General features: G+C 40.8%; 1 protein-coding gene across 3 annotated transcripts in view; it reads right to left on the reverse strand.

The window, feature by feature from the left end:
- The window catches only part of chl1b (cell adhesion molecule L1-like b), a 173,576-nt gene that overhangs the window by 48,112 nt on the left and 112,363 nt on the right, over positions 1–13,101 (reverse strand). For all 3 annotated transcript variants that reach the window (XM_051922351.1, XM_028793721.2, XM_028793720.2), the window contains 3 exons: positions 10,575–10,706; positions 10,334–10,474; positions 6,928–7,039 (listed from right to left, as the gene is read on the reverse strand). In XM_051922351.1, the coding sequence (XP_051778311.1) occupies positions 6,928–7,039; positions 10,334–10,474; positions 10,575–10,706 (385 nt within the window). The remainder of the gene's footprint in view (positions 1–6,927; positions 7,040–10,333; positions 10,475–10,574; positions 10,707–13,101) is intronic.

Raw genomic sequence — 13,101 nt, forward strand, 5'->3', positions numbered from 1 at the left:
AGGAATCTAGGGATTTCATCATCTACTGTCCATAATATCATCAAAAGATTCAAAGAATCTGGAGAAATCTCTGCACGTAAGCGGCAAGGCCGAATACCAACACTGGATGCCCGTGACCTTTGATCCCTCAGGTGGCACTGCATTACAAACCGATATCATTCTGTAAAGGATATTACCACGTGGGCTCAGGAATACTTCAGAAAACCATTGTCAGTTAACACAGTTCGTCGCTACATCTACAAGTGCAAGTTAAAACTCTACCATGCAAAGCGAAAGCCATATATCAACAACACCCAGAAACGCCGCCGGCTTCTCTGGGCCCGAGCACATCTGAGATGGACTGACACAAAGTGGAAAAGTGTGCTGCGGTCTGACAAGTCCACATTTCAAATTATTTTTGGAAATCATGGACGTCGTGTCCTCCGGGCCAAAGAGGAAAAGGACCATCCGGATTGTTATCAGCGCAAAGTTCAAAAGCCAGCATCTGTGATGGTATGGGGGTGTGTTAGTGTCCATGGCATTGGTAACTTGCACATCTGTGAAGGCACCATTAATGGTGAAAGGTACATACAGGTTTTGGAGCAACATATGCTGCTATCCAAGCGACGTCTTTTTCAGGGACATCCCTGCTTATTTCAGCAGGACAATGCGAAGCCACCTTCTGCATGTGTTACAACAGCGTGGCTTCGTAGTAAAAGAGTGCGGGTACTAGACTGGCCTGCCTGCAGTCCAGACCTGTCTCCCATGAAGCGCAAAATACGACAATGGAGACCCCGGACTGTTGAGCAACTGAAGTTGTACATCAAGCAAGAATGGGAAAGAATTCCACCTACACAGCTTCAACAATTAGTGTCCTCAGTTCCCAAACGCTTATTGAGTGTTGTTAAAAGGAAAGGTAATATAACACAGTGGTAAACAGGCCCCTGTCCCAGCTTTTTTGGAACGTGTTGCAGGCATCAAATTCAAAATGAGTGAAGATTTGCAAAACAACAATAAAGTTTATCAGTTTGAACATTCGATATCTTGTCTTCGTAGTGTATTCAATTGAATATAGGTTGAAAAGGATTTACGTTTTACACAACGTCCCAACTTCATTGGAATTGGAGTTGTACATTATTTGTATGAAAATGTGCTATATAAATAAATGTTGTTGTTGTTGTTTTATGGAGATTGGCAGTTGTCTAATTATATGGCAGCACACTGTCCCTGACTGGGCAGAGCAGGGCATTGAGGCTCCTTAAAGATGGGTAGCTCAGGTGATTAGCACTGTCACTAAATGGATCCATTGTGCTGACTTTGAATCCTATGTCTTGTCATTGTCTGTGTGGACTTTGCCTGTTCTCCCTGTATCTGATGGATATTTATCCAGGGGGGGTTCTCCCACAACCCCAGAAATGTGCGGATTAGGATACCCCTCAATTCCAAAATGGATCTGTGTGAATGTGAGTGCATACTCAAAATGGACCCTGTGATGAACTGGCACCCTATTCAGGGCTGTTTCCTGCATTGTGCCCTGTGCTGCACAACCGGCTCTGCCCCCCTATGACTCTAAATTAGAAAAAACAGGTTTGGGAATTTTTGTTGCATTAAGTACGTAGTTTAGCAGATCAAATAGTAAATCCCAAGGCTTTAAGTTCTGTCTCCATTATTATCTCTCAAAGAGATTTCAGTGATTTGGTGACCTCTGCTGGCTTGTCATGTCTGGCCACAACTAAGGAAGTTGACTGCCATATGAACTCTAGGAAAAGATAATGATGTAGGGTTCAGGCTTTGAGCAGGAGCACTGAGTCTTCTTCCCATCTTTCCTACTCCATGATTTGAATTCTTTCTCCACAGTTCTAAGGAGCAGAAGCAGGCTCAATGGTAACCACAGTCATGAAACAGAAGTCTCATGCTGTGCATGCTCTGCTGAGCAGCTTCTGTTTAAGAAGATGCTGCCAATGAAACCACTGCCTAGTTTTAGAGACATATTTGAAGGATAAGCAATTGTTTATTTGACTCAAGACTAGCACAGGGTGTAAACATGGAGCCGTCTGGACTGTACACTTCTGGTTTAAATGCATCAGTTATATGAATTTTAAATGTGAGGCAGGCAGTGCGTCTCACTTGGGCCAGTGGTGTTTGCCAACATGGAAACATGTGTACTACACACTTTTGATTTGAATGAAGGGGTAAATTAAGCAAAAAAATAAAAAATAGAACTTCACACTTAGATCCTCTTCATGAGACCCAAATGCAACATTCCACCAGGTCTTTCAGCTCAGTGCATTCCTACCTCATCCATCCACCCATACATTCTCATTTGAACCTGATAATTAAATTTAGGGTCCTGGAGTGCCACAGCCTACCTATCCAAGGCAGAATGGTGTGGCAGTCCATTGAGGGGGCACTCGTCACTCACTCACTCACTCACACTGGGACATTTTAGAGTAAACTATTTGTGTGGCTTGGACATGTTTTGGAATGTGGAAGAAAATGAGACAATGACACGCACACATCAGGAGGATGTGCAAACTCAACACAGACAAGGACTGGCAAAGCTGGTGCCACCCAGCGAATCCCACACATTATATTTGAATATGAGGGTCACTTGGCCTCAACATTCAATTCAAGGCCATTTCTTGTATGCTAGCTAGCATCTGCTTCTTTTTTGTAAGACTCTTGATTATACATTATAATCATTCAAAGTCAATGTTTACTTGCGCATCTCTCAAATTGTGTGTTGATTCTTTATTATTTTTTACTCCTGCTTGAGTATAAGGTACAAATGACTCTTCTCCATCCTCAACAGTTTGAGCAAACCATTGCCATCGCTTTCATTTCTTCTTTCTTTCTCCATGTGCTCAGTGGTCTCTCTCTATTACTCTTTCTTGATGGAGTCCATCTGAAAGCAACAAATGAGTGTCTGTTCTTGTCACTTCAGTACATGGCTTAGCCACCTCCAGTGTCTCTGCTTCACTTCATCGATAACATTGCTGATACCTGTTCTTCTGCTGGTTTCCTGGTTGGTGATATGCTGTTCCCAGTGGATTCTGAGGATTGGTCAGAGACACTCTCCTCCAAACTTTCTGAGTCAGCTTTCAATCTTCTTGTTAGTTCTCCAGGTTCTTGCTGTATAGACGCGGACTGAGCATACATTATTAGATCTATAGATCTTCAACTAGATCTGCTGAGCTGATGACTCCCAAGCATTCTGGAGTCTGTTGAAGGCTTGGGCTGCCAGACCAGTTCTGTTGGAAATCTCTCTTTCTATGTTGCTGTCGGCTGATACTGTATGTAGCTGCCCAGATATTTAAAGCCTTTCACTTCTTCCACCTCCACCCTGTGCACTGCTGTCTTCATTACACTTTTGGTGTTAACCTTCATCTTCTTTGGTCTTGCCAGCCTGTATCTTGATTCCCACAATTCCTGCAGTCTGGCCCAGTCTGTCTGTCCTTTCTTGGATGTCACTCTGGTCATATACAAGAAGGGTAATGTTTTTCCGTTGTGCTGCCAGACGCCAGATCAGTCTCTTGGTCTGTCCTTGACGAGTTTCTTCATTAGCCAGTCTATGACAGCAAGATTCTAATGCAAGTACGAGGGGGGGACCCAAAAATAACTGGAATTTTGTTGTTGTCAGGTTGGTACTTGTAGTATGTGGTTGGGCCGCTAGGGCAATCTAGTTACACTCCTCACAAGTCAGTCTGCCAAGTGCCATCAGTCTGGAAGGTTGTGCTTGTGTTCAGTGAATTTCTTTGTAAAAGTAGGTTGCGCAACAGTGTGAGAAGGAAACGCCCTGATTTGTGGGAGTCAGGTGATTGGTTCTTTCATCATGGCAACGCTCCATCTCACACTGCTCTCAGCATTCGCCAATTTTTGGCAAGAAACGGTATGACAACCCTGAACCACCCACCCTTCTCACCGGATTTAGCTCCGTGTGATTTCTTTTTGTTCCCTCGGATGAAAAAAGGCTTGAAAGGAAGGCGTTTTGCTGACGTCGAAGAGGTAAAACAAGAAACGACCAGAGCATTAATGGGCATTACTTCAGACGAATTTAAAAAATGTTTCGAACAATGGAACAAATGGTTAGATAAGTGTGTTTCCGCCAATGGAGAGTACTTTGAAGGAGACTAATTGCAGTTTGTACAGAAAATTAAATTAAACACGTTTTTAAAAATATTTCCGGTTATTTTTGGGTCCCCTCTCGTAAATCTTTCTTTGCACTGTGTACTGTATAAATAACTAGCCATAACGGCTTGTCCTACCATCGTGGAAAGAAGGCTGTAATATCAGGTAGGTACACAGGTTATAAGGACAAAAGAAGGATAAGAAATTTCAATGAGTTAGTAGTATGCTTACATCCTTCTATGTGTACATGTGACTTGTAGACTTAAATGCTTGAACATAACTGCTTATTGAATTAAATAGCATATTGAAATCAGAAAATCCTTCCTTTACTCAAATTTATGGGCAAACACTGTCTTCTTTGTGAATTTGTTTTCCTTGCTTTTCTGTATCAAAAAGGTTTACTTTAACATTTGCTCTCAAAGTTGCTGCAGACCAAATAACATACAGTGTGGCTCACCAGTTGTAAAAACTGGTGACGATAAATAAATGCAAGTGGAGATGGAGGAAATGGCGCACTTCCTTGCATGGCAAAATGTAATGCAAAAATGAATGAAGTTAATACTGTTATACACACAAAGATCTGCATTAGCCTGAAATATTAATGCGGATTATTCAAATTGGAGTTTCTAGTGTGTATTTACAACTATCTGCATGTTCACTGCATTCATTTCCAGATATTGTTGGGAACATACATGTGAGATTCAAAGATGTGAAAGCTATAGTGTCATCTCTGAGCTGTACAATAAAGCTGGATGTAGACCTAAAAAATATGATTTATTATTATTATTATTATTATTATTATTTTTAGCACATGATTTCCATATATAAAATTGTAATTTTAGTAGTAAAATGTATCACTCCATTATTATATGGAATGGAAAAAAAGGCCAATCCCTCCAGTGCAGGCTTTTTGCTGATTGCATTGTGTTGAGAAGTGGAGAGGAAGTTGGAAGAATGGATGAGGATTTTGGGAGATAGAGGATTAAAGATAAATAGGAAGAAGACAGAATGACTGAGGGTTAATGGGGATCAGAATTCAGAAGTCAGCCTGAAGGAAGAGCTACTGAAAACAGTGCATAAAGTTAAATATCTAGGATCGGTGGTAGCCCAAGTTGGAGAATTAGATGTAGAGACAACCCATGGAGTGCAGTGTATTGGAACAACTGGAAGTATCAGGAGTACGGTGTGATCAACGAATAAGGTGAAGGTTAAAGGTAAAGTCTTTAAGACTATGCTAAGACCAGCAATGATGTATGGAGATAAGATATGTACAGTAAAGGGGATGCAGTCGAAGAAGTTAGTTATAGCAAAAATGAGAATGTTGAGATGGATCTGTGGCATTACTAAAAAGGACAGAATAAGAAATGAGACAATCATAGGCAGAACAAAAATGGGAAAAATGTCTAGGAAAGTTCCGGAAAGTAGAATGAACTGTTATGGAAATGTGATGAGGAGAGACAACGAACATGTGGGCAAAACAGTGATGGGAATGGAAGTACGGGGAAGAGATGGTGAAGGAGGACTAAGTGGAAGTGATCGACCACATTGACCCCACATAGAAGTGCGAAAAGAAGAAGAAGATGGAATGAAATGGGACATGCATGTCATTTTCACAAATCTATATTCTTTGTTTCCAAATGTTTTCTGGGGCACAAACATGCACAAAGTGGTGTAAAATCATAATCTTGTGGAGCAGTTATGCTTAAAACCAACTGGCTCCTGGCATTTTGCATACTTAAAATGTGTAAATCTTTTGAAAACATTTACATGAATGTTAACAATTCCCATGGTTCTTACAGTATATCCATGGATCAAAATCTAGGGGTGTGATTTTGGGTAAAATTCACAGGTTTCCAGCATTTTAGAGTACCGTACTAATACTTGTGCCAAGTTTCATTTTGACAGAGTGATTTATTTTTGAGTTATTGTGCTCATGGTCTCATTCATATCTTGACACTCACATAGACCAGCATCACTTTGGAAGTGCTCAAATTGAGTTCAGGGATGACTAAAATGAGTACATCTGTTGAAAACCTCAGACGTTTGTTTCCATCACAATACTTTTCCTAAATGCACCTACACAATAATAATATGTTATTGATAAAGAAGAACAAAAGAGCACATAAAACTTTAACATAAAGGTACAGTTGTGTATATTGATAGTAAGCAGTATGCATGTATCCTTCAAACAATCATAGCAAGGGTCATAGCCTCTGACCCTTTACATCACTTCTAAACACATATTTATCACACTATGGTATTAATTTGCAGTGGTATGGCGACACAGAGCAGCCCTTCCTGCACTATACCATCCAGCTGTAGTCCTACTATTAAGAAGTTTCCTGACCTCTGTGTGCTCTCATTTGTTTCTTCACACTGTCTGGAGTTGCACTCTGTGCCGTGTGTGCAAAAGAACATTAGAAAAGTTGTTACAAGAACAGGCCATTCAGCCCAAAAAGCTCGTCCATCCTGTTCATCTAGATGGTCCAAAATAACATCTGGAGTTGAGATCTGGAGGTCCGTAAAATCCTACTCTCTATCTCAATACTTGGTAATTTATTCCACGTGTCTATGGATCTTTGCATAAAGAAATGTGTGAGTGTGAGAGTCTGTGTGAGTGTGTGTGCTGGGGTTTGCCCTCTGATGGATGGGTGAATCTTCTTGGCTCGTTCCTTGCACTGCTATTGCCAGTGTAGGTTATTCCACTTCACAAGCGGTACCTCAAAAAAGTGCAATTAACAGATGGATTGAAGGCACTCCATTTCCATTAACTCACAAGATGGATATATAGACAAAAATAAATAGAATCCAATGGCCTACCAGTCCACATCTGGCTGAGGTGACCCAAACACTTCACACTGTATAAAGACCTTTTGTCCTTCGACTGCAGTGTAGTTTTGACCTTGGTTGGTAAGGATTAGTGGAGCAACATCTGTTGGTTCAAAGAGTTGTAAACATAATTTTTAGTATGATTCAAAGCTATAAAGCACACTATTTTGTCTAAAGGCATACATTTCATCAGCATAACCTCCAATTCCTGCAATCCCAAGTGGTAAAGCAATTGGACAATGCAATGAAAAGTGCAAAACACAGGAAAAAAAATTCATTCATTTAAAGTAAAATATCGTTGAGGATGACATATGGAATTTTATATTGATTTAACATTCTCATGATTTAAACAATGTGCATAATTAACTAGAAAGCAAATAACATGAAAATATAACATCGTAAAAACTGTTGACTATGTAGTATATGTAAGGACATTGTGTGTAAACTGCTAGAGATCCGCTTCTGTAGTACCATGGGCAGGTTAGGCCACCTCACTAAAAAAAGACATGAAGCTATGCAGAGCTGAACAACCAAGTGCATCCTTGGACTAAAGGGCATGTTCTACTGCGACAGGCTCAGTGAATTAAACCTCTGAGTCCACAGTAGAAGAGCCTACCAGCAATTAGCCTGACCAGCACCTCTTTTATGATGTTGGAGCAGAACCTACACAGACATGGGATAAACATACAAATTTTCCACATAAACAACATCCGGGCATGGGATTTGAAAACTGAAGAAGGTGGATGGATGAAAGAAGAGTTCTAACTACTTTTCCACCCACAAATAAAACCGATTTAGCAGAATTCTTTCAGTTATATAATGAACTGCTTAATCAAGGATACCAGTGGGAATTTCCGCAGTAATGCAGATGTTGTATCAGTCAAGCATGATGAAGAGACAGCTGAGCTGAAAGGCAAAGTTCTTGATTTACCGATCGATGGATGTTGCAGCCTTCACTTATGGTCATGAGTGGTGGGAAGTGACCGAAAGAACAAGATGACAGATACAAGCGGCAGAAATGAGTTTCCTTTGCAGGGTGTCTGGGCTCAGCCACAGAGATGCCCAGAGGAAAATTTTACTCTTCAAAGGCTGATCTTTGATGGCTCATGAGACTTAAAAGAGATTCATATTTATTTCATTTAAGAATCAGCTTTGTCACAGGTGTTGCTCCTAAAATTCCTTAGGAGAACTAGCTTTAGACAAAAAAGAGACATGTGATACAATTGAGGTAAAAGGAGTCAAAACTGAGAATTTGGTTTAAAAAGTCTTGTATTAATCTCTTTCAAGACTTGATATGTTTTTATTGTACTGATGCCTTTATTCAAGGTGTCTTACAACATTGAGATATGATCAGTTACATTTCTATTGTTTTACCAATTGGGGCACTGGCTGGTGAAGTGACTTGCTCAGGGTCACACAGTGGGATCTGAATCCACAATCTTAGGATTTGAAGTCCAAAGTCTTAATTATTGTGCCCCACTGCCTGCCTTTTCTTCTAGAATGAATATGATCTAATTGGTGAACAGCAATATAAATTAGAGCAACTAATAATATTTTTCAGTACATTTCCATGACTATAGCTTTGTAATCATAGTAAAGTGTTTTATTACTATCCTCCATACATTTCACCAACTTTTGTTGAGCACACAATGCAAATTACTTTGAAATTGCAAAAAACAATGTCAAGGTACTATTTACAATCTTGGAGCCCATTGTGTGACTTTGCTGAGATCTCCGCTGAAACTCAAGAGGAGACACTTATGAGACCACCAGGGTAAAGTGTGCAAGAGAAAAATCTGAAGAGCAAGAGACAAAAGACAATGTCTCCATTTCATCTCTTCCTTATCTCATTATTGTCAAGGAGAAACCAAAAAGATATTTAGAAGATTTCTTTTTTGATTTTTCATCCCTGTGGATGGGGTGTGGATTGCAGAAATTCAGGAAGAGCTCAAAGCAGAACCACCACCCCTCCCCATCGAAAGAAGCCAATTGAGATGGTTTGGGGGTCCGATGAGGATGCCTCCTGGATACCACCCTGTGGAGGTGTTTCAGGCATGTCCAACCGATATGAGAAGTGGGGGCAGACCCAGGACACGCTGAAGAGATTATATCTCTCATTTTGCTTGGGAACACCTCAGAAGAATAGGACGAGGTGGCAGGGAAAAGGAACATCTAGGCATCTTTGTATAGACTGCTGACCCTGTGACCTGGATAAGCAGTAGACCTTGGATGGATGATGAGAGAGGTTAGGAGCACACGCTGGTACAGCACATTGCCGCACCCACCACACGACAAACCAACTCAGGATCCCAGATTAGGACCAGAGTGCAGCCAATCAACGGGCGACACCTCAGCACCACTCTAGTTCAGTTAGATGATGGACCACTGGAAATTAAGAGCAAATGTATTTAGGACTTAAGTCAGGATGCACTTCTTCAATCAAAGGGTTGTGAGCATCTAAAACATTCTACTGAGTTATGTATTTGAAATGGAAACCTAGGAAATGTTTAAATACGTGATATTTGGAGGACAAATGGGGAGGACTTAGATATTAGCTGACCAGACAAGGTAGTGGACTAAATGCTTTCCTGTTGTATGCTCAAGTTTTTATAGATTGGATTAGGCAGGTAGAAAGCAATTCATCTTGTAAAATAAAAGCATGTTACAAAAAATAATAATGTATTACAAAAGAAAATAACACTCCGTTGGTTTAAAATCACAATGGCGTCAGTGCCAACTACACTAAGAGTAAGATAGGGAGCAATCAAAGGTAAGGAAAAGGAAGTAAATAAGTAAGCGAGTGAAGCAATGCAAGTGGTGGGTGCAAAGGGCTGATAGAGAAACTCAGCAGATGGAACAACAAAAAGGAGCAACTGAGTGAGTGTTAGGAAAAGAGAGACTGTGAGGAACAAAGACAGCAAGAGAGACCCCTTCTCGTTAGTAAATGGAGCAAATGATGTCGCCAAATTACACATGCTATAATAAACACATGGACAAAAAACAAAAATGCAGTCATAAAATATCCATAAGGGAAGGCAGAATGGAGACGTGTGCTGAAGGCTCAGTAGCTATTGTTGCTGCCTCTTGGCACTAGAACCCTGGTTACATTCCATGGTGGGGTGCCAAATATGTCGAGGCTGCTTGTTCTCACCATATTTATGCCTCCTTTGACAGGTCAAAGACTGTTTGAATGGCAAGCCAAAGTTCACGTTGAGTGACTGAGCATGCAGTATGCCTGCTTTGTGTGCCCTTTAATGGACTGGAATCCCATTCATGGCAGGGTCTTGTCTTGCACACATTCCTGCCAGAGTAGTCCTGACTCAGAGATGGATGGCTGGATGACTGGAGTCTGGAATAACAATAAGAAGTAATTGCCAAAACATTCCTGGATACTTACTTTTTACCAGTATGACAGCATTTGCAAGAATTGTGCCATATTTGTTGACGGCTTCACATTGGTAGACGGCACTGTTGTCTGGACGTGCGTTTGCAATGATAATTTTATTGTCAGTCAACACTAAGTTTCTCTTCTGTGCTTCTGAAACCAAAATGTACAAAATTAAAGTGATCAGCATGCCAGTTTTTATGAAGCAGAAAAATAAAAGCATCAGAAATATGCATTTGTTCATCTAGTGTACCATTCAGGGGTCTTCCGTTAACTTTCCATTCGATGATAGGTCGTGGTTTGCCATCAGCTTCACATTTTAGATGAACTTCACTTCCAATGGAGTATATGGTGCTCTCTGGCTTATATGACCATTTAGGAGGTTCTAAAATGTGGAGGATAAAAATTAGAGTTTATAACCTAAATTAACAGCAAAATGATTCAAATACAATCTCTTCAATAAGACTATTGCATAATTATGGAAATGTACAGAAGCTTATTTCTGCAGATGAAAAATAAATAGTATTATTTTGCAATAATTATTGTGTTATTTTGCAAAAGAATTCCATTAATTTGCAATAATTATTGAGTTATTTTGCAAAGATGTTGTCTGCTTCTGTCAGTGCCATCGAACATACATGTGCTCAGCTAGAGAAGAAGGGATTAAGCACCTGCTTAGCGTGCCAGTAAGGAACAAGAACTGAACAGACGTTGCAGGCATACACTGTACATCTAATCCTACACGTGCTGAGGGGTACATTTAATCTGCTCAGTTTAGGGTCACAGTGACTGACCCAACAGCACTGGGTATAAAGGCAAGAAACAAAGAAATCGAGCTAATTGGTGTAGACATTATTTTGAAACAGCCCTTTCTTATTTGCAATGGTGATGGACAGGTTGACAGACATGATTAGACAGGAGTCCCCGTAGACTATGATGTTTGCTGATGACACTGTGATCTGTAGCGATAGACCCTGGAGAGGTGGAGATATGCTCTAGAGAGGAGAGGAATGAAGGTCAGTAGGAAGAAGACAGAATACATGTGTGTAAATGAGAGGGAGGTCAGTGGAATGGTGAAGATGCAGGGAGTAGAGTTGGCGAAGGTGGATGAGTTTAAATATTTGGGATCAACAGTACAGAGGAATGGGGATTGTGGAAGAGAGGTGAAAAAGAGAGTGCAGGCAGGGTGGAATGGGTGGAGAAGAATGTCAGGAGTGATTTGTGACAGACGGGTATCAGCAAGAGTGAAAGGGAAGGTCTACGGGATGGTAGTGAGACCAGCTATGTTATATGGGTTGGAGACGGTGGCACTGACCAGAAAGCAGGAGACAGAGCTGGAGGTGGCAGAGTCAAAGATGCTAAAATTTGCACTGGGTGTGACGAGGATGGATAGGATCAGAAATGAGTACATTAGAGGTTTGGCTCAGGTTGGACGGTTGGGAGACAAAGTCAGAGAGGCGAGATTGCGTTGGTTTGGACATGTGCTGAGGAGAGATGCTGGGTATATTGGGAAAAGGATGTTAAGTATAGAGCTGCCAGGGAAGAGGAAAAGAGGAAGGCCTAAGCGAAGGTTTATGGATATGGTGAGAGAGGACATGCAGGTGTTGGATGTAACAGAACAAGATGTGGAGGACAGGATAATATGGAAGAAGATGATCCACTGTGGTGACCCCTAACAGGAGCAGCCGAATGAAGAAGAAGAAGAAGAAGAATTGTTTTGAAACAGGATGATGTGATGGCGTCAGCCAGTGTTCATAGCCCAAATGTTCAGGGGTTCAGGTCGGCGATGAAAAAAGAGGATGGATGTCATTTATTTCATTGCACATGAAGAACTAAACAGTTGATAACTGAGAAGTATTACTGAAATATTTACAATGCTGAGTGTTAATACAGGTAATCTTATGCAGTTAAGCACACTCACTGATTCCAATCAATCCACACAAACACAGGGAGGACATGTAAACTACAAGCAGGCCCTGGCACTGTGAGGGCAGAATGTTTGTTTAAGTTAAAACACCTGCACTAAACACAATGAACTTTAACCTGGTTAAAACTAAATGTATCCTTTTACCTTTTGTGCAGTTCTTGTCACTTCATTGCTTGCTACACACACACTGGATCTCTCCCTGGATGACACGAGCACTTGTGCACGCTGAAACTGACTGCAGCAGGCAATATCTTTTGTGAAATAACGAAATACTGTTTCAAAATAATACAATTCTTTTGAAAAATAATGCAATCAAGTTCTTGCAATACTCTTCTGTCACTATGTGTTGAATACATTGTATGGGGAAGTTAAAATAGTGTATTCAATGAGAAACTAGCCACGAATTCATCAATTTGTTTTCTAATCAGCTTACCCACTTAGAACATAAGAACATAAGAAATTTGACAAACGGGAGGAGACCATTCAGTCCAACAAGCCCGTTTGTTTAGCTAATAGTTAAGCTGTCCCAACATCTCATCCAGAGTTTTCTAAAAGGTTGTTAAGGTTTCTGCGTCAACTTTAGGTAGGGCATTGAGTGGAAAGTCACAGCCATTTACATTTACTTGCTTGGCTCACTCATGTATCCAAGGAAACTTACAGCATTGGCTTTCCAGTTGGAGCACAGGCAGGTCCAGTGACTCGCTCAGGGTCACATGGTGTCAGTAGTGGGATCTGAAGTCCAAAGCCTTAGGCACTACACCACACTTTCATTAAATAACACACACACACACACACACGCACACACACATATCACTCAGTGCCTCGTACATTTTTTTGCACACATTCCTGCCCT

Source organism: Erpetoichthys calabaricus, chromosome 2 (genome assembly GCF_900747795.2).
Source record: "Erpetoichthys calabaricus chromosome 2, fErpCal1.3, whole genome shotgun sequence".
Lineage (NCBI taxonomy): Eukaryota > Metazoa > Chordata > Cladistia > Polypteriformes > Polypteridae > Erpetoichthys > Erpetoichthys calabaricus.